The 22,554-nt window shown below is 37.5% G+C and overlaps 1 protein-coding gene across 9 annotated transcripts in view; it reads left to right on the top strand.

The window, feature by feature from the left end:
* The first annotated feature begins 653 nt into the window (after positions 1-653).
* Positions 654-22,554, top strand: part of LOC103703834 — a 35,525-nt gene continuing 13,624 nt past the window's right edge. For 2 of the 9 annotated variants that reach the window (XM_026803320.2, XM_008786848.4), the window contains exons 1-5: positions 659-1,119; positions 1,201-1,287; positions 5,524-5,870; positions 9,079-9,237; positions 13,985-14,071. In XM_026803320.2, coding sequence (XP_026659121.1) covers positions 5,541-5,870; positions 9,079-9,237; positions 13,985-14,071 — 576 coding nt within the window. In that variant the 5' untranslated portion in view covers positions 659-1,119; positions 1,201-1,287; positions 5,524-5,540. Of the gene's footprint in view, positions 1,120-1,200; positions 1,288-5,523; positions 5,871-9,078; positions 9,238-13,984; positions 14,072-22,554 lie in introns of all 9 variants that reach the window. The other 7 variants (XR_003384990.2, XR_003384991.2, XM_008786849.4 and 4 more) reach the window with 7 other exon arrangements.

Raw genomic sequence — 22,554 nt, 5'->3', positions numbered from 1 at the left:
GAGAAGGAAAACAGAGATACAGAGGCCTAACGTTTCTTTATTGTTTGTATTTAAAGGCCAAACCAAAAAAAAAAAAGGCCAAACCGCCTTTGTAACCTCCTCTCTTGTCCTGGCCAGGCTTGGCGGTGTTTTTGCGGCCAGATCATTCTAACTGCTATTTTCCCGTTAATGTACGGCCATGATTGCGTCTTGATTAAGATGGGCCGGATGGCTGTGCAGATAGGTAACAGGTGTCGGGCTGTGGGTGGGTTGATTTTGGATTTGGATAGGGATGTGTACGTTGAAGCTTTTTTTTTTTCCGCTAAAGCTAATGGTGCATATAATTGGAGCACAGATATCCAATAACAACGGAGAATAATAAGTTCCGGAGCGTTTTAGACAACTCTCCCTCATTAACACACGAGGTGCCTCAAAATAACTAGTCATATATCAAGCCATCATGTTCGTAGCCCCGTTTACCTCTCTAATCATATATTTAACCTGAAAGACCATACCAATACTTATCCTAACCCAAATACTCCAAACTATGGGGTGACTTCCACTATTGTCATCGGAGCCATCCTAAATCCAACCAATTACAATGACCAAGTTGCCCTCCAATATAACTATGCTGGCCTGCAGTATATACCGAGCATAGCTCAGCCGATGCTGCCTTCAGCTTCATTTCAGAAACTGAAGTGCCGAAGAATTGGCAACTATCGGTTACTATTATTTTGGGCCTCGACGATCAAGCCAATCGCATCCTTCGCGCAGAAAAATATTAAGTATTTTGCGCGCTCTTGGCCGTCGGATTGACGATGGAACTTTGAGAGCCGGGCGTCCTGATGAGTGATGACGGAGTGGAGACGCACGTCCGTTCGGACCTGACGCCGCCTTCATCTGTTCCATTCCTCCTCGCCCTTGCCGTTGCCGAGCTCCCTCCGTCTTCCCCGAGCTCTCCTCCATCCTCCCCTTGCCGACATCAATCCGCGACCTCCACGGCTTTCCGACCTCCATCCCAAGCCCTTATCGCCGTGCTTCGCTCCGATCTCTGAGAAGCTCCGCTCCGCTCCTCTCCGTCTATCGATCCCCACCTCCGGCCAGCCCCCCCCCCTCCCGGAGCTCTCCTCCATCCTCTCCGTAGGTTCCCCGATCTCTCTGATCTTCTAATTTGAGCTCCTAGGTTTAAAATACTTGATTCATTTTTCCTTGATTTTACAGGTGAGAGGAGGTCGGGGCTGGCGACTAGTCGTCCGGTTGCTATTAGAGGTCCAACATTTTGGACGTGCTTCCAACTGGTTCAGATAGGTAACACAAAAGATTCCTTTTGTATCTCTGATAATATCTCAAATCCTAGCTCAAATCGTCTGAATCTATAGCAACATCTAGTAATTGTTTTATCACGGCATTTTGGTGCGAATCCTTCTTGCTTCACCCAGCCAAACAGACAAGCGAAGCCCATTAATAATCAAATTACAAGACAACAACGATTCCAATTTGCAACATCGCTTCAAAAAGAACCTGGGGCCGGGAGTTTGTTGAAGGCAACAATGAGCAACCTCATCAATCATGGTGTTGCAAGGCATGACAACAAGTCTTAAACCTGCCTCCCTAATAGAATGACAGTATGCAGCAAGCCATGTATTGTATGTTACAATGTCTGGAAGACAACCAACCAAGTCGTATTCCATCAAACTATAACTGAATCTGTCTTCACCGATGAACTGGATTTACTCAGGAAGCTATGCAAACATTCTACAGTTTAGTTGCATATCAGCAAAATTTCTCAATTTGAAGGGTTTCCCATCCTTTCATTGTTCATTGCTCTTTTTTTTTTAAAGTAACCTGCAAAATTTTCCCGAGTAATAGAAAAGAAGATAAACTGGACAGTCCCAGAATGTGCAGAAGAGAAGGCATGCATAAAGATGTGTTAGAGAAAACAATAAAAAAAAACATATATAATTGCAGCTTGAAAGCTTAGTATGGTTACAATACAATAACGAATAAATATTGTCTGATTTAAAAATAAATGCATGAAAATGTTGGAATACTAATTATGTGAACACATTTTACCACTAGTTTTTTTGTATGCAAATTGTCAGGGGTAGAGGCAAGGGAAGTGACCCATCCAAATTTAAGTCTGCTTCAGGCAAAGTGTGGTTTTCAAAGTAGGCCTGAAATATTTAACCAATTAAATCATCTAGCTCGCATCCTTTAAGGGGGACAAGAAGAATGACAAAGCACTTCATGCTTGTTATCATGATGCTTCCTTGATTCTTTTCAAAGGAAAAATAAACTTTCCACCAGAAACCATAGAAGAGCCATCACAATTTGCAGACAATAGTTCTTATTAAACATTCTCTTTCATGAAAGTGATTTTACATGTAAACAATTATGTGACCATCTTTATCCATCCAAATGCTTGTCATGTGTGTATTGATAAGATCTTAAAATTCCAACAATCAATTTACCGTGACATACAGTTGGCAGCTAACATCTTAAGATCAATGATCAAGATGCATCAGAGCCACCATCAAGTGTCATTTTGAAGGTCTAGAAGATGTTATAAATGCAGCAAAAGTGTCACATAGCATAGGTTCAAGCACCTTCAAGATATAGAAGTCCTCAGGGTTGGAATTAGAATTTGATTCACCCCCCCTTTTTTCTTAATTTTGGATTTAGATACAACAATATTTTTTGGTTCTGTAATTGAAGATCCAAATATCTGTTTGAAGTAAATTATATATGATTTTGGGATGTCTCAGGGAGGCCAACCGGACCCATTTTAATCACGGTATCATGGTATTGAAGGGATAAAATGAAGTTTATGATATGAATGCCATCTTTGAATGTTTTAGTCACAGGAGGATGGGTTTCAATTTCAAAGGATGGGTTAACTTCATGCCTTGGTTTAATATTTTGATCAGTAATCTTGCTATGTTCATACTGCCTGACCTTTCTTTCGTTCTTTCTTTCTTGTTTGCCTGCTTGCTGCTTCTTTCATTTTGGAGTTTATCTATGCATATAACTCTTTTGAAAGTATTTCATGCATATCTGTTTTGTTGATAAGTGTTATCTTGTCATTTTGTCTTATTTAATCTATAGATTACCTGTTTCTATTGCGGCAGATGTCTTTTTATTTCTTAGCATGTCTAAATCTATTCTTTTAGATTATAGCTAGAGTAGTATGAGTTAGTTATGTAAAATTTGTTAGCATGGCGGAATCTATTTTTAGCAATATGTCCATTATGCAATAGTACGAGTTTAAGAGAAGCTGGAATTGGATGAGAATTTTAAAGCAAATCAGTAATTGAACACTATGAGATCAATCAATAATTAAGTAGGGTCACAAGAATAATTATATTTCTTGTATTTACATTCTCGCTGGTTGATCATTGTTTTTTTTTTTTGTTTAGACAAATTCATCAGAAATCTTCTATGGGCAATATCAAGGGTTTAAATCTTGGTACAGTACAGTACTAGGTAGGGATGATATGGTCAAAACATAGTGAAACAACCAATAATAATAAGAAGAAAAGAGAAAATTGCATCTCAGTCCATCCCGGTTAGTCTTGCTGTCCTGATGCATCCCTAATGTCGGGATGAATTGGGATGATAGGAACATCCCGGTTAAAGAGAACCACTGTCCCATAGGTGTCCCAGGTCCTGGTTTCTTGTTGGAATAGTACAGAAACGATGGTACTGTTTTGCTTTGGAGGGACTTAAACCCTTCATCTAAATTGTTGTCAGACAATATAAGTAGATTGTTTAAAGATGTATAATATTGGAAAACATGAATTTTGTAAACTACTAGACATGCTTCCTACTAGGTTTGTACTTTGTGGAAATATGTGGACCATGGGAGGTATGGAAGGATATTTTGTTGTGCACTTGTCCCTTTGATGATGGTGAGTGAGATATTTAAAAGAATTTAAAGTTTTAAACTTTCCAAATGTTAACTTCCACAAACCACCCCCCCTTCCTCCGGCCCCAACATGTCAGAGAAGAATTTTTCTTAAGTAATTATTAAGATGTTGTATGATTGAAACATTGGTGGAAAGCCAGTTAATTGCTTTGAATAATGGTACCACTGATGACGTACGGATTCTAGGGCATATAAAAGTTCAGCATTTTTTTGTCTACAATGGTTTTGAACCTCTTTGTGGGGTTATTCCTAATGTGTGTGTGTGATGGTGAAAAATATTGAATCCTTGCAAGCTTTCAGAGGTTTAAGCAGAAGAGCACATCAAAGTCTGTGTCCCATGAAATTCATTTGTTTTGTGATGTTCTGACTGTATGGAACTTTACAGTTTAAATTCTTGCAAATGCCTTCAGATTGTGATACTTCTGCATGTTTACTGAAATGTGACAAGAAGCATGCATAGCACCAACTCGTGAAGAACTGCAAAATTTGAAGATTGAAGTTGACTGTTTGAGGGTACTAGAACCAACAGAAAGTCACAGGTAGTTGGGAAATTAGCATGGCTGGTAAGGCCACAGAGAGAGAGAGAGAGAGAGAGAGAGAGAGAGAGAGAGAGAGAGAGAGAGAGTGTAAATTGAATATATCTGTTTATAAAAGCTAAAATTAAACTTCGGTCCACAATTTTCCACCAAGTGTTCGAAGGAAAATATATCAGAAATACATACTTGATGTAGGCCGGCAGATATCCTTTGTTTCACATCATAAAACACCTTCAAACAGTCAATCTCAGCCATCACATTTGCCCATTCTTCAAAAGATAGTGTTTCTTATTGTCATATTCCTGCTAACCCAGAGATAACATCTTGAACCTTGGAGCATTTTCGAGTATTTAAAATGCAGAACTTTGCCTAGGTGAAACTTCATAAAATAGTAAGTCTTGTGAGGCTTAAACTTGATGCACTATTCTGTTCATTCTCTCAGATTTTGCTCTCACCTACATTAAGATTAACCTTGTGAATGGGAAGTTATCTATCTATTTAGTTGATATATATTTCTATGTGTTAGACATGTGAGTGAGTTATCATCATCGATACAACTTCTGCTGTTCTCTCTCAAAAATCACCGCCCAAAAAAAAAGAGGGAAAATTTTTCAGTCCTTGTGAAGGCTCTTAATTTCTTCTTGTTTTCCACTCTCCAGATTTTTCAATAATTGTGAAATATCGGACAGAAAAATTCTCCTGTAACTTTCTCCTGTAGCTTTCTCAGTGACCCAACAAACTCTTAGTGCTAAGTTGTGCCTGTTGCTGTAGTACTGTGCTGCTGTCTTTGAACTTGTACCCCCTTTTTCACTTTCTTTCCATCTATGTAAATGAGGTCGCTAGTTTGTTTTACTTGACCCTGTTCTACAGAGTATGAAAGGAAGTTCAAGTATGCTTTCTTTAGACACGTCATTTCTTTTAGACTGTCTTAATCTTGCATGCAATTCCTATCCATCTCAGTTTATTTGTCTAGCTCAATACTGCTACAGTATAATTTACTGAAATATAGAATATCTTTGTTCTCTTTGAGCTATGATGGTTTTTTGGTTCTAATTTTATTATTCCCCTATGTGAACTTTGTAGCTAGTGGAAACTCCGTGATGAACTGCATTTCGTATGTATCTTCTGCAGCTCTATTTTCACATGGGAGTCGTGTCATCATGAGAAGTTCTTTATATGGCTTTTCTAGTACATCATGGAAAAGCAGCATACGGCATGCTGGCATTAAAGTACTTAAATTAGATTTCATCTTGATGGGATTTCGTGTTCAGTGCTTCTCTGCTCGGCATTCAAAGAGACTGCGATTGCCAGAGGTGAAGCCGCAACCATCAATGGAGGAAGAAAGTAATGCATTCTACGTTGTTCGGAAAGGGGATATCATTGGTCTCTACAATAGTTTAAGTGATTGTCAAGCTCAAGTTAGCTTATTGGTACTATATATAGCACTCCAAATAATTTTAATGTTTTTGTCTGCTACATTTAAGTTTTTCTATTTATTTTTTTTTTGCTGAAAGTTCTATTTAAATTTTTACCTTCATATCTTGTAACTAGTGTATAATTGAAATTTTTGTTTGGACATGTTTCTTCTTGAATTTATGCTTCACAATATTTCAATCATCTTAATTGTTTGGTCTTTTCATAAATCATATGCATGAGGAACTACCAAACAAGTTATTATAACTGATGCTTGTAGGACCATATGGTGTACGATGGCTGATTTTGCAGCTTGAATAATGAGCATAAGTCAGAAATGAATTCATTCGTTCACATTTTTAGTTGTTATGGGGATTCTCCTTGTCTTCTCATTGATATGGTTGAAATGCTTTGAAGAACTTACTACAAGCAGAATTTCTAAAATCAATTCTCTTTCGATGTCTCTGGCTGGCATGAAAGTAATCAATGTCGAGCTTTCCTGGTGAAAGCTTGAGACTTCTCTCTCTTCTTCAAAAAGCTTGAGACTTCTCTCTCTTCTTCAAATTTGAAGCATCATGCTTGTTTGCAGTTTGTTCTTCACAAAGTCCACAATCTCGATATCAAGTACCGTGTCGGTATCTTATCGATTTGGTACGATACAGTATGATACACCCCTGTACCGAAATAGCTCTCTAACTATTTTGCTTAATTTTTATCTCGGTACACCTCGATGCAGGCCGATACACCTCTGTACGGACTGGTATGTACCTCAGTACACCTTGGTACAGGTCGGTACACCTTGATATGGGGCGGTATGTCTCGGTACCAAGCTTGTACCGGCTTGAAGTTAAGTGTCTTATCAGTTTTCTCCCGATATGGTACGTTATATCCCGTACGAGGTGGTATAGCAGACCATGGTTCTTCATTATTTCACTCTATACATTATTTTTACATTGTTCACCGACTGTTTTACTTAAATTCTTCTTGTTATGTTTGAATCACTATCTCCTCTTATTTTTCCCACTTTTATTGTTCCTGAATTATTGTTAGAAAATATTTTGGGCCCAAATGATGGATCAGCTTTATATTAGCATTATGTTTGTTCATGGTGGCCCTTGTAATAGAACTGCAATTCCACATATATAATGGGAGCATCTTCCCTACTTACAAAATGCTAGCAGTTGCTGATCACTTTAGGAAGTAATTCTAATCTTTTTGCCTTCTTAACTGGCCACCCCGATTAATAGATTACAGAAAAATGTCATTCATGCCACTCATTCTGTTCAGCATCCCTTCACTTTATTTCTTTTCCTTTGTCTCTTTCTTTTCTTGAAACTCAGTCTCTACATTTTTTTTTCAGATATTTCTTTTCTGTATTTTGTATTTATTATAATCTAGAACCCATGAAGGGATTATGAAGACTGTGTTTTGTAAAACTACAAAGAATTCCAAGAGTCTCTCATTTTTATCCCTTTGAATCATGGTATGCCATACCGTACCATACTGGACGGTACCAGGCATACCGTACTGTATCGGTTCAGTATCAGTACTGGTACCGGTGGCGTATCGATACTCGGTATGCAAAAAAAAAATTCATATCATACCGTACCGACACTATGCTAGTGCGGCACCGGTACGGGGTCCGGTATCGGTACGGCGAACCTTGCTGTTTGAATCAAAGGGGTTGGCTTGCGAGAGATTGTATTGTTTAACTTTTGAAAGAACGAGATGAGTATTCTGATGCTTAAAATTAGGTGTTACCAATTCATTTTTTGTATTGGGTAGACAAAGTATATGTGGGCTTAACCAAATTTTTATTTGTAGTGAGAATATGTATTATTTCTTTCTCTCTCTTGCTTCTTTTATATAAAAGTTGATTCTTTATGCATGTGCTTTATGGTGGGCAAGTGTGAGCTGTAGATCACTGTGTTAATGTCTATAAAGTTGCATAATTTTATGGAGTAAATACTTAAATAGTATGGAATTATTACAATTTAGGCTATATATGGTTTTGATCCGTGAGATATTTGGATGTAAGCCTGAAGGATATGATAGGATTCAAATAACTGAATAAGAAGGTGACAAAACCTATGGGTTTAAGCTTGGGTTTTAGATTGCATCCTGATTGCAGTTTTCGTTAGGGTTTGTCTATTATCAGAAAAGAAGCTGGGTACAGGGTAAAGGATGGATGGTAGAGGATTGAGAGCTTAAGAGGAGGGTGTAGGAAGTTATAGCTTGTCAGTAGACGTTGTGAGGTAGAGGCTAGAGGAAGGGGAGCTGAGTGGGGAAGTGGAAGCATTTGTTGGACGTGAGAAAGGTCAGTGATTGTAGGGGATGCATGTTGGAGGTTGGGCGAAGGGGAGGGCAGGTGATGGAAGAGGAAGCATATGGACGATAAAGGGGATGGTAAGTGGGGGAGGAGGAGAGGAGGAACATGGAGGAAGGAAGAGTGAGGCAGGGTTGCAGTGGTTGATCAGATGGGTTCACAGATAGACCCCCATTTTTGTGGTGGTTGGAGGTTTGTTTTTTTTTTTTTTTTTCGGGGGGAGGGGGCGGGGCGGGGGCGGGGGTGGAAGTGGCGGAAACTGGTGGCAGGTGGAAGTAAGATGGGGCTTGAGGAGACATAATAGAGGAGCAGGGGATGTGAAGGAAGTGGAAGAACTAAGAGTTCTAGACATTCCTACATCTAGTTATATCTTATGTTAACAATAGGTATATAGCTTTGTCTAGAACATAATAATCAGTATGTAGGTGAAACTATCTGTTTCCAACTGAAAATATAAGATAATGGTGAAGGCTCTAGACATCCGAGACTTAAAGGTGGGGCACTCATCATATGAATCCATAATAAACCCATTTTTGTTTCAAAGTTGCTGAAGGATTAGATGATTAATGGTTTTGCTATTCCACTTATCCAGCCCAAGTGTTTTATTGTTATCATCAGCAGGTACCTATGAAATAAGATCTAATAAATGCTCATTTTTCTTGCTAATGTATTCATGTAATCGTAGTTAGTACAGCTACGAGCACTTCCCCCAGTTCCTATAAATGAAGCTTGTTTTGTTGGCAAGTTAGCGATTTGTTCATCTTGCAAAGTAGATGTAACCTGTCTCTAGAGATATACGATGGCCAGAAACTGTTGCAATCAATTCACACAGTAGTGTATATAATGCTTCTGGGTATTTAAAAGTTCCTAATATGTATTGGTGATTTCTTTTCATATAGGTATCTGATCCCTCTGTCAGTGTGTACAAAGGTTACTCTCTCCATAAAGAAACAGAGGAGTATCTCGCTTCTCGTGGACTGAAAAATGCTTTATACTCCATGAATGCAGCTGACTTGAAAGATGATCTGTTTGGAACCCTAACGCCTTGTCCTTTTCGGGTGAGATACCAATACACCCATTCCCATTGTATCGTCATCTACTAGCTTGCTGTAAGAAGTTCTTGCAATAAATATGTGGATCATTAGTTCTTTTGTAGATTTACTATATCCTGTTCTTAGAGCTCTTTTACTTTGGATTTTGAATATGTTAAACTGGTTATTGGGAAAACAAGACTATTTTCATATGCCTTTTGCCTCTTCTTACCTTAACACTGTAACTTGATAGAAAATTTAGTGGCCATACACAACGTGGTTTGTCTTTTTATGTTTTTCTTATGCCATAATCATGTCTAATTTGCCTGTCATGCATAATGTAATCTTTTTAGGAGGATTAAATGTCAATATTGTGATAATCACAAGAATGCAAATCAATTAGAATTTTGGTGGTCAATTTCTCTATCCATCAAATCTTCCTCTTTTTTTAAGAACATAAATAATCAAGACACTGTTTTTTAAACCTTGATTTTTGAAAGTAACCTTCTTCCAGAAAGAAAATTTTAAAGCTAATGATAGTTCATCCATATTTTTCTTATAATGTTTCAGGCTCACATATGGTCAATTAAGTATTGCATTTGCTAATAAAAAAGAATTTTCAAGTATAATTCCTATCTATTAGAAAAAATTCTGATTATATCGTCTATTCTGCTAAGCATTATATGTACAGTGTTCTTAAGTATTATATGACGTTCTTATGCCTCAATGCATAAATTTAGTTTCAGACAAGGTTTTAACTAAGGATTCTTTCATGGTGTATCAGTTTCATATAAAAAACATCATACATTATCAAATGATTGTGTCAATGCTGAGATTTTATTCTGCTTCTAAAAACATGAAACATAGAAGAAATGTTGAATTTTATCGAAATCATTGGAAATGAAAAATAGATCATGATTTCGATGAGTTCTTTTGGAGTTATAACATAATACTAGAAGGCTCCTGAAAGTTCATGTCCTTTCTACTTGAACATTTAGATATTTGTTATGAAAGTTGACTTCAATTTGTTTGAAAGCTTTGGTGGTAGAGTCTAATTCTCATTGGCATCATTTGATGGTGATCATGTCTTATAATCCCCAATAAAAATATCATGTACAGCAGTGTCTCCCCTTCTCCTTTAAAATTTCTGAACTTCTGTTTGTCTTGAGAACTTTTGGTGCTTTACTTCAGTATTGTTAATGACGAGTTACAACATCTAATACTTACTCTTCAAAGTGAGTAAAACAGTTGAAAAAAATGTGTACACAAGCTTTGCCATATATACCAGCCATACATAGTGACTTTGATTGGACTATAAGCCACTTTCTACTCTTGAAGAGCTTCTGTGACAGTACAGAAGTGTAGAAACTTAAATTCTACCCTGCTATTGACTTTCTTTTTCAAATCTATTGAAAAGAGTTTACATTTTAATATTACATGCAGTTTAGCAGAATCAAATAATATTTTAATATGTTTATTATGTTAGCCTTAAGAAAATTGTTTATCTTTCTCTATTGCTGGTAGCCTGGTATTTTGTGGCTTGCTGATTTATATCTATCAAACTCGTAAAATAATGTTTCTTTTTCAAGAACTTCTGAGGGTATTGTCTTTGCTAAGCAAGTTGCAAAATTCCTATTTCAATGTCAAAATGCATGATAAAAATATGTTTCAAGTTCTTATAATTTTGTTTGTTTAGTTTTATTGCCATTTTGGGAATGCTTTGGTCTTTATTTTTCTTGTTCTCTTGCTTAGGTTTGATGGTCATAATACTTTCTTTTTGCTTTCTTGCATATCTCCAATTATTTCACTTGAAGATGAAGTAAGAAGGATTTTTAATTGTTAACAATGTGGGGTCATCTCTTGTTTGTTATTTTTCTCATTTTGGTTCTTATGACTTGCAGTTTAGTGATGGTACATAAGTCTTTGTAGGTTATTGATTTCTAATTGAATTTAGCTCCCATGAAGTGTCAAACTGATTGCATTTTTTCTTTTGCATTATTTATAGATTAATTTATTGTCTCATTAGCACTTATATTTTCACATGTTGGAGATGAAATAATTAGCAGTCATACTTCGATCCATGAGAGAGTTTGAAGTGGCTTGGAACCTCAGATAACCACCTCCTACCTAGTTCGTGAATAAAATGGCTTGCAAGACCACAGTTACCCCTAAGGCCATGTTCAGTTGTTAGGAATGCAAAGCAGGAATGGGAAAACCATTCCCATAAAATCTATTCTTAGGAATTGTCAGGAATGATTCGTTTGATTCCTATGTTTGGATAGGTCAAGTAAATCCCTAGGCAATGAAACTGACCTAATAGCAATATTAGTATATCGATATTAACATATATAATAATATATGTTTTTATATTTAATAATAATATTTAATAATATTAATATAAAACATTAATATTACAATATTAATAATATTATTATATTAATACTTGTAATATTAGTAATAGGATTCAATTATATTTATATTATATAATATCATGATAATGATAATCTAAATAATATAATGTATAAATAATATAATATAATATAATATAATATAATATAACACTATATAGTTTATAATTGTATTTACTATATAATTTTAATATGATATGTTGTAGTATTTCATAATTTTAATATTATTGGTATGGTGATATTAAAATTAACCTTATAACCAAGGTTCGTCGTCTCGTTACCGAACCCTTTATCAGTACCATCAATTGCAGTGTAGGTATGTCCCCTACAACAGTCGATTCAATGTACCGAGTGTCGGTACGTTCCTTATACTGCGTACCGGTTCAGTACGGGTACGGTCGATACGTACTGGTATTGACCGGTATGGTGAACCTTGCTTATCATAATTTTTTATTTTCAGAATAATTATAAAATTAGTATTAATATCATAATATTAGTAAGTAATATTATTAATACTTTTTGTAATGGTAATAAAACGATGCAAATATACATTGCATATAATATACAATATATTATTGAAAAATAAATATATAATCATATTAATATTATTACTATAATAATATATAATCTTCTACTATAATAATATGTTATCAATATTATTTAAGTTATATTATCTATAACATACATATTATGTAATAATATTATTGATATTAGTACTAAAAATAAGATTATTACGATAAAAAATAATGCAACTAGAAGTAATATAATAAATAATCTAATGATATTGATTTTATAACATAATAACTGTAAAATATATTTAATAGTAAAATAATTATAATACTATTAAGTATTAACTCAACTCAACTCAATTAAGCTTTACTCTAAACTAGTCGGGATCAGCTGCATGAATCCTATTTCTCCATTCTACTCAGTTTAGGGCTATATTTTTTAAAAGATGTTGAGATACGAAGTCCTTTTTTACTACTATATTCCATGCGATTTTCGGTCTACCTATACCCCTCTTACTTTCTACATATGTCAAAATACCCTTTATACTGGCACATCTGTCGAAATTATAATAATATTAATTATAATAGTTTAATTGTATAGTATATAAGATATAACATAATATATTATGATAAGAAAATAATATCATTGATAATATATTATGAAATATGATATAATATACAATATAAACGGTAATAACATAATATCAATAACATATATTATGAATATATATAATTAATATATGATTTAATATTAAAAATAATATAAAAAGAATATAATATATATAATATCATATTATTTAATAGATAATAAATTATTGCGATATATTTTAATGAATAATTAATATTAATAATATAATATATAAAATCTTTTCTTACTCAAGCACATATCTTTTCTTATTGTTTATATATTTAATAATAATATAATATTATTATAATATAATCATATAACAGGATATAATATAATGTAATAGAATCTAATATATTATCTTTTATATTATTAATCATATAATATATATTATGTATTACTACAATAATATAATATATTATACTATTATAATGTAATAATATAATATAATATAATATTAATTTATTCTTATATTATATTATATTTATAGTATAATAATATATTATAATATGATATGACATGATATAAGATGTAATCGTGAGATTTGTTGGTGGATGTTTTGGTAATCAGAAATTTTTTATTAAAACCAAAATAGATTTCTAACATTGTTTAGAAAGCATTTTTGGGAGAAGCTCCAAAATAGAGCTTTTTTCAAGTAGACTTTTTCAGCTTTCTGGCAAAGCCTTTTCGATTTTTTATCAAACATTATCATATCATCCAATAGTACTTTTTGAGGGCCAGAAAGTGCCAAAAGCTTTGGCAAACGGGCCTTAGTCCATATGTGAGTTTGAGATGGCTAAGCTGGACCATTCTAAGCCCACATGAGTATTAGCTATGCCTAGGTGCGCAGGCTTGTCCACATTCTGTGCTAAATGATGGTTGAGAATGCAAGGGCTGTATGTTTGTTTAGAAAGATGATTTTCTCTCTATCTCCCTCACCCCTCTTATTAACCCAAGCCTAACATACTTACCCCAGGCAACCACAGTGGAAAAAGATGAACCAAACAGAAAAATAGCTGATCCCCAGGACAAAAGTTCTAGATGGGGATAAATCTCCATCTCCGGGATAAAATTCTTGCAACAAAGCTGGGCCTAAAGGATCTGCGTTAACATGGAGAAATAAAGTTGAAGATGTTTCTTATGAATGAAATCTATTTTTTTTGATTATGATCCTATTATGTACATGGATATATGTTTGTAATCTTCAAAGTTAGTGCCTTTTTTGCTTTCAGCAACCAGATGGACTTGCCTCTTTAGTTGATAAAACACCCAAAAAGATGTCCTTTCAGAAAACGTCAAAGGATATGCTGAATAACTTAGTAAGTTACTTTCACTCATTATGTACCATTAGTTATTTTGGTGCATGAATTGTAGCAGGCTCGTCTGCTTGCAATAAATACTTGATTCCACTTACAAAATTTGTGTTACACCTAGCTTGCAAATTAGCATGTTTTCATCTGTCTCTTATTCTGCTTCCTTTTTCTTTGTATGCTTGAATAATTATCGTGTGGACAACTGTTTATGAATTGAGTTACTCTTATATGGATGCATGTTTGCTGCAGGGGATGATAGAATGATGGGAGTGGTATAAGAAACAAATTATGTCCAGTAAAATGTTAATTGCCTGAGTTTTCTTTATATTTTACATTCACAGTACCAACTCCTTAATAACCTCGTGTTTTTTCGTGCATAGTTTGGCTTTTTTCCCGACTAGTTACTTTGAGAAGTGATACAATTCTTTAAGTTTGTTGAAAAATTGCAAATCATTATGAAAGTTTAGGGCCAAGCATAATTATGTAGAGTAATTATGACACTTCAAGAAAATGTTATTCATTAATTTAAATTAAAATGGATTTGAAATATATTTAAAAATTTTGTCAATTTGAAGGATGCTATCATACCATGTAATTCCTTGATATAATATATAGCAACATGCAAAAAATCTTTGGAACTAGAACACTATGCTTGATAAGATAAATGTGAAAGTGGTTGCTTCAGTTTTGATCAATTAATTGATAGCGAAACGTCAGCTTGGAAGCAATTCCTGATTGTTCTAGCTTGATAAGATAAATGTGAAAGTGGTTGCTTCAGTTTTGATCAATTAATTGATAGCGAAACGTCAGCTTGGAAGCAATTCCTGATTGTTCTACAAGTGAGAAATTATATATGCGTAAAATGTGTATAGTGGTAAATATAAAGAAGCTCTTTTTTCGAAGGTTTTTTTTTTGGTTTTTGGGGGGGGGGGGGAAGGGGGGGTTGAGGTGGTAGGTTGATAGGTTGGCTGAGGTGTGAAATAATCTCTAAGAACCATAGTATCATGATCGCATGGTTAGCATTTATATCATAAATAACCTTATGAATTATGAGGCCTTCAAGCACAATGAAGCATAATGAAAGCAGATATCTAGAAACTCTTTCCACTTTGAATGTATTAATGACCTTGCTTTGAAGTTGAGTTTGTCAAGAATTTAATCCTTTTCTGTAAATCTCTGTCCCTGAATCAATCAAACCTGTGTGTCTGTCTTATCAGACTATATTATGACAGCCTAAAAAATTGTGGCTTTTGTTATTTAACTTCATGCATTTTTCTGCAAGAATTGAGGTTCTAGAAGGCATCTTCTTCTTTATTTATTTGGAGTTTGTTAAGGTTAATGAATCTTGCGTTGACCCTTATAATATGATGCGGTCGACTCTAACGAATTCTTGGATCCATTTTCTTTTCTTTTCTTTTTTAACTTTGGCCCCTCATGTATCACAATAATGCATGATTTACTTTGACCTTTGTGTAATGTATTAGAAAGGATCAGCATCCTTGCTAAGATTTGATTTTGACTGTCAATGGATTGCCATTAGCTTTATATACCTTTCACCTGTATGGGGCGCAATTCTTTACCTTCTCCTGCCCATCATTGCCTCCCTAAACTCTTCTTTTTCTTATCTACATGTAACATTCCTATTTCCATCACCTGCTTTCAGTGGCATCTTTCAACTACTACTCTCTCCATTGTCTATTGCTCACCCCTCTCTTTTCTCTCACCTGCTGGCTGCTTGTACTCTCCCTTACCGAGTGTGAGTATCTTGTGTACCCTATGCAACCTCTTGCTTAACTCCCTCTTTGGCAGTGCTTCTCATGGCTGATTCGAAAAGATTCTTAAGGGGAGATGTTATCACCAAAAAGTGCAAATGGCCTGGAGGGTCCAAAATGGTGTATCAAGGATGTGGATTTCTAGGTATGCAGTTAACCTTTTTTTCATTGATTTTAGATTTATATCTAGGTTCACTTTTTGTTTAAGTTTCCGACCACAACACCCTATAGCCTCCTCACCCACCCCCAAGGAAAAAAATTCATTTGAGCTTCGGATGATAAAAGATTAGATGGTTAGAGTTATGACTTCTTTTATTCTGGATTTATTTCATTTAAGATTTTAGTCAGGTACTAGGTACCAATTTATATGATTTCTTGTAAATCGTTGCTTGCTTAGTTCATTTCTTGTAAAACATGCTGATCATATTTTTGTCATTTATCCTTGTGAACATGATTGTGGGATATTCCAGTAACAAATTTGTTCATCTCTATGCTTGTGGGAAAATCACCTTCCCCCCTCCAATGAGCCTTCTCTGATGTCTTCTTTATGTCCTTTTGTTTCATTTTTTGAGAAAAAAATGTCCTTTTCTTGCATGGTGATTAGAATGCATGGTAGGATACTTTGGGTAAAAAGCTAGCACATGCATGCAATCATAGAACACCATACCCACCCACCACCCCCCCCCCCCCCCCCCCCAAAACTCCCCCCCACCACCACCAAGAAAAAAAGGCCACATGCGCACACATGGGTTTGTGAATGCTTGCATGATACTTGTTTGGAATTGCTCAAAGCACTTCATATTGGATGTCTAAGTATCTTAAGACATAAGCTGAAACATGTACTGGTTGGCCTGCATCTCTCTTAATCATTTAAATCCTTTTCTGGAAGTCACTCTTAATTATGGTATGTGTATTGGGTAGTACTTGGCAATTTGGTTCTCTGTGATTTGGCTATGAGGTTATTGTAGGAATCCAAGTTGGATTGGAAATTCACATGTAACGAATTGATGCTGATTATGGCAGATTCTAAAGGTGTGCAAATTATTGATGGATGAATGCGTTCGTTGCTCATCTATGCTGAACTCTTGTTTACCTCTAGAATGTAAGAAACTAAAAGAATCTGATGTATTTTAATGGCCTAATAAAACTTGCTTGGAATATATTTTTTTTCAATTTTCTATAACTAGCGATGGCAACGGGTCGGGTAGGCCATTGTCTATACCTGCCCTGCAATTAGGAACCGTATACCCATATCCACCTTGAGGCAAGGCGGGGTAGGTAGAGTTAGACAGAATGGGTTGGATAGGTCGGGTTGAGTAAAACTACAAAATTCTCTCTCTTTTTTTTTATACAAATCAAACAAATAAAAAGAATATAAAAGTAAACCTCAGTACTTCATATAACATTAAACAAAATAAGAGTTTAAGACAGAGAACATAATAAACCAATTTTTCCACAATAATAGAAACACAACAAACAAAATATTGTTCTCTATGAAGTCAAAAATTAATAAAAGAACAAATTGAAGTAGCTCAAATGCGTAGGAATTGAAGCAAGAATCCATAATTGTATCAAGAAATTCTATGGGAACTGAAGCAAGAACTTGTGATCGTAATTGGAAAGCAAGACAAAGCAACAAAATAGTAAAGAATCGAACTAATACCGAATTAGTGGATAGAAATCTGGGTGCAGGGGGTGGCGAATCGACTGGCATCCGATCAACTTGGCCAGGAGAGTGGGTGCAATATTGCGGCTAGGGTTTGGTTGGAAATAGAGGGACAACCGGACAATAGGAGTCGCAGGACGAGCAAGTGGAGCAACTTGGGTAAAGGGTAGGGAGGGGATTAATAGAGTTATATATATTCATGTTGGGCTTGGGATAGGTTTTACCATTACCTGCACTGGCACCCTCTGCGGATTTGCATCGGGTTTTGAAATCAAGACCCCCCACTGCTGACTCTAAACAAGTCAGGTAAAACCTACCCCATTTGGGTCAGGTCAGGCTGAATAGCTAATGAGGCAGAGTAAATTGCCACCCCTATCTATAACATCTATAAAACCAACTATGTGATGCAAGGTCTGCTGAACCGACCTGTACCGGTCGGTTCAGCCCGTACCGGACCGGACCGGTACCGACTGGAACCGGTCCGGTGCAGGGGTATAAAATGGTTCCGACCCATTATGGGTCGGAACCGATCGGTTCGACCCCCGTACCAGTGCGAACCCGGTTCGCACCGGTTCGGTGCTGAAATTGGATTGCCAACGCTGCGCCGGCCAGAGGCACTGGCCAAAGGCACTTCCGAAAGTGCCACAGTGTGGCACTTCCGAAAGTGCCACAGTGGGGCACTTCGAAGGTGCCGATGCGGCACTTCGAAGTGCCGCGCTGTAGCAAAATCCGAAGTGCACAGTGGCTCAACGGTTGGCTATAAAAGCCGACCGAATGCTAAAAATAAATCCATCAGCTTAGGTGAAGGAAAGGTAGAGAGAGAGGAGAAAAAGAAGAGAAAGGCAAAGACAAAGGTGTGAAAAAAAATTAGAAGGGTCGGAGAGCGTCGTTTTTCTTGAAGAAAAATCCAGCAAAAACTAAATAAGGTAAAATTTCTTTCCCCTACATTGGTTTTTTAATATTTCATTTAAATTGCTTAAAAAAAATTAAGTCAAAAATTACCAAAAAATAGGAAATGATTCAATGATTCCATTTCGTCTTGAATTTTTTATATGTTGTCGATATATGGACAATGTTAATGGTGACATTAACTTTTGTTTTTACAGAATTTATATAATTTATAATTTAATTAAAAAATTTTAAAAATAATTTTTAATTACAAAAAATAGAAATTGAAAAAAATTAATGTGGTCGTAGGAATGGAGCCATCAAGGAGAGGGCAACCCCAAGAGCATAATATTGGCTGGGAGCATGGGAAGATGCTCGGTGAACGGCACCAGTTTCAGTGCAATTATTGCCACAAGTGCTTCAAAGGAGGAGGGGTAACCAGATTAAAGCAGCACTTAGCCGGTAATTCTCGTGAGATATTTGCATGCTCGGAGTGCCCACCGAGCACCCATCAACTGATGAGGAAAAACCTCGCTGAGATCAAAGCAGCTAAGGAGAGGGCTGCCAAGCAGAAAACGGAGGTGAAACGCCAAGCTGCAGAAGCACCTTCCTATCACTTGATGGAGTCACAGAAGGTCGAGGGTCCAGATGAGGAGGAGGCACAGATCCAGGCTGCCATGCGGGCGAGTCTGGATATTCGGTGGCAGTAGGAGGAGGTGGCGAGGCATCGGGCTCGATTTGGGCCCTCGTTTTTCGAGTCGGGCGCCGGTTCTGGTGGAAGCAGACAAGATCCAGAGTTTCAAAGGACAACCTCAGTCAGGAAGGGCGAGGGCAGAGGACGTAGCCGGATTGCATCTATCCTGGGTGGTTTTGGTGGCCGAAAGAAGTCTTCCGGAGGGATTCCACCAGGTGCGTCAATCCATGATGTAGATCCGCATGCCTTCCCCAGGAGAGATTCGAAGCAGCAAAGGGTAGACACAATGTGGAAGAAGGAGAAGAAGGATATGTGGCGAGCTATTGGATCCTGGTTCCACTTCAGCCACATTCCAACGAATGCTGCAGACAATACATACGACAAGTCTGCCATTTCTGCCATACAGTCTGCCGGTCCCGGTGTCGATCCTCCAGGCCCGAGGGACATTTACGGTGAGCTTCTTGACAACAATAAGGAGCTAGAGAATTGGATTGGCTTATATAAGAGCAAGTGGCCCACATATGGGCTCACTCTGATGTGTGATGGTTGGACCGGTCCGACAAAGCGGGCCATCATCAACTTTCTGACATACTGTGATACGAAAACCTTCTTCCATAAGTCAGTTGATGCTTCAGATAAGGTGCACAACGCCAATTACATCCTCAGACTTATGGAGGAGGTGATTGATTAGATTGGAGAGGAGAATATCGTGCAGGTCGTCACTGATAACGGGTCGCAATATAAGTTGGCCGGGCAGGTCTTGATGGAGCGGCGACCACAAATTTTTTGGACCCTATATGCTGCACATTGCATCGACCTCATCCTGATGGACATTGGAAAGATCCGTAGGGTGCAACATACGGTGGAGATAGCCCAACGCATCACCAGGTATATTTATAGCCATACTTGGGTTCTTTCATTAATGAGAAAATATGCAGGGAGAGAAATTCTTAGACCAGGAGTCACACGGTTTGTTACGAATTACATTGCACTTGATAGCCTTATTGAGAAGAAAGGAGCCCTACGTCAGATGTTTGTCAGTTCCGAGTGGCAGGAAAGTAGATATGCCCAGGCCGGCACTGAAGGAAGCAGAATGGAAGACTTGGTAAATAGGCAGTCATTCTGGCAGCGGGCCAATGCGATAGTCAAGGCTATCAAACCATTATATCAAGTGCTACGGGCCGTAGATAGCGAGAGGTATCCCTAGATGGGCTTTTTGTATCACATGATGGAGAAGGCAAAGGCTCAGATCATGGAGGCAGATGTAGCCCATGCCCAGGAGTACATCGACATCATTGAGCAGTGGTGGGGAGCCCAAATGGGTTAGGAATTGCATCTAGCAGGTAAGCGATAATATTGATAATTATACTGATTGATATATTTGTATAATTATACTAAGATGGTGTCATCTATGTGCAGCATACTATCTAAATCCTCGATTTCAGTACGAGAGTGGAATTGGTATGGATGATGAACTTCTTCATGCTCTGCGTAATGTTATTTATAAGATGGAGCCTGATCCAGAAGTCGCCGCGTCATGTATAGAAGAGGTAACTATGATTTAGTAACATATGTAAATATATTGGATCTTATATTATTGACCTACTACAACAAGCTTCTTTCTACAGACCAAATTATTTAGAGAGGGCAACCATAGTTTTGGACAGCAACCAGCTGTCGTGAGCAAGACAACTATGAATCCAGGTACAATACAAATCTGCAAGACACCTCTGCATCTGAATTATCTTCAACTATGAGGCCATCATATATGTAAAATGTAATTATCTTCAATATTTTTGCAGTTGAATGGTGGATTCATTTTGGCGGATCCGTAAAAAATCTTAAGCGGATAGCTATCCGGATCCTCTTCCAAACGGTCTCCTTGAGTGGCTGTGAGCGCAACTGGTCCACCTTTGGCCTTATCCACAGCAAATCGAGGAACCGTTTGACACAAAAAACGCCTCAATGACCTAGTTTATGTGCACTACAATCTGCAGTTGAGGCTAAAATGCATTCAGGAGGAAGTGAAGCTCAAGTATGCAGATCCCATCTATAGGACTTTTACAGATGATGATAATTCTATGCTCGACTGGCTTGCGGTCCAGCAGCACGAGCCCGAGCTTGATGAGTCAGGATCGCCTCGACGACCAGCCAGCATCATAGCCACTGAGGCTATGGTCGATCCACAGCAATGGGCTGAGCGCAACATTCCACGCACTCCTACAGCTGATATGACGTGGCTAGAGGGGAGCCAGTCACCGCATGACTGGTACGATGCTCCCGTTCAGAGAGATGATCCTCTCATGCGAGGACGAGGACGCTCTAGTACCTAGTCGACTCGATCAGGAGGGCGTCAATCCCAGTAAAGAAGAAAAGGAAAGGGCCCCAATGGAGTGTCGAGGAGGAGACTTGGACCAGCAACGATGAAGGTTTTGGTGGTGATGGATCTACTAGCCATGGAGGAAGTGGAGGACAGTATGGTACTACTTATGAAACACAGCCGGAGAAAGATTTTCGATACACCGGTGAATCTCAGTTTACGCATGCTACACAAGATACGGACCACGGTAGGCCGTCTGATATAGGCCGGTCAGATACCATTGCATATCGAAGAAGAGCTCCTCGAGGTCGTTCAAGAGGCCAGGATGCAGCTGCAGATGACCTCTCATGTGGAGTCGGATCCATTGATGTATCAAGTTCCGAGTCTTCCTATTATCCGCGGCCTCAGCCAGCCTATGGATATGGTGCATCGGAGTTATCTTCCGGTGGCTACTACCCTGCGCAGCCCGGAGGGTCTTACAGGTCGGATTTTGGTGCCGGCATATTCGGATGGGCCCCTTATCAAGACACCTCTCAGAGCCAGAGCTTCAGCGAGAGATCTAAGAGTTCTTATGACCCGACGCGCATTCCTCGAGGATTGAGCATACAAGACTACAATGCCGCTTGGTTAGAGGGATGGGTTGATCTGCCTCCATATTATGCTGATGATCCAGATATTGACGAGAAGCATCGCCACTCGACCCGATTTTAGATATCCGAGAGTGCTTTAAATGTATGTAATTGATTGTATCTTAATTTGAAAATATTTTATGTTTTTCATCTCATTATTTGAATTATTTGGAAGTAATAAGTTGCATCATCTAGTTTTAACCTTAAACCTAAACATAAAAACATCAAAAAAATATCCAAAAGTGAAAGAACTCCAAAAAAAAAACGACGATGGGGTCGAAACCAGGCCGAATGTGCCCTATCGATACGGTATCGGTTCGGCACCGGTACCGTACCGTTACTGGAGCCGACCGGTACGATCGGTACCGCGAATCTTGATGTGATGTATTTCTGTTTGCTTCTTTAGCACTATAGGCATACACTAAATTCAAGTTTTAGGAGAAGGCTTTCTTTGTTGTCGCCTATGACATTGTTGTAGATTCTCATTCTTCTGTGGTTGTCTCACTCTATATGCTGTGTC

This window comes from Phoenix dactylifera, unplaced genomic scaffold (assembly GCF_009389715.1).
Source record: "Phoenix dactylifera cultivar Barhee BC4 unplaced genomic scaffold, palm_55x_up_171113_PBpolish2nd_filt_p 000414F, whole genome shotgun sequence".
NCBI lineage: Eukaryota > Viridiplantae > Streptophyta > Magnoliopsida > Arecales > Arecaceae > Phoenix > Phoenix dactylifera.
The sequence above is the reverse complement of the archived record's forward strand: the minus strand, read 5'-3'. Positions and strand labels throughout refer to the sequence as shown.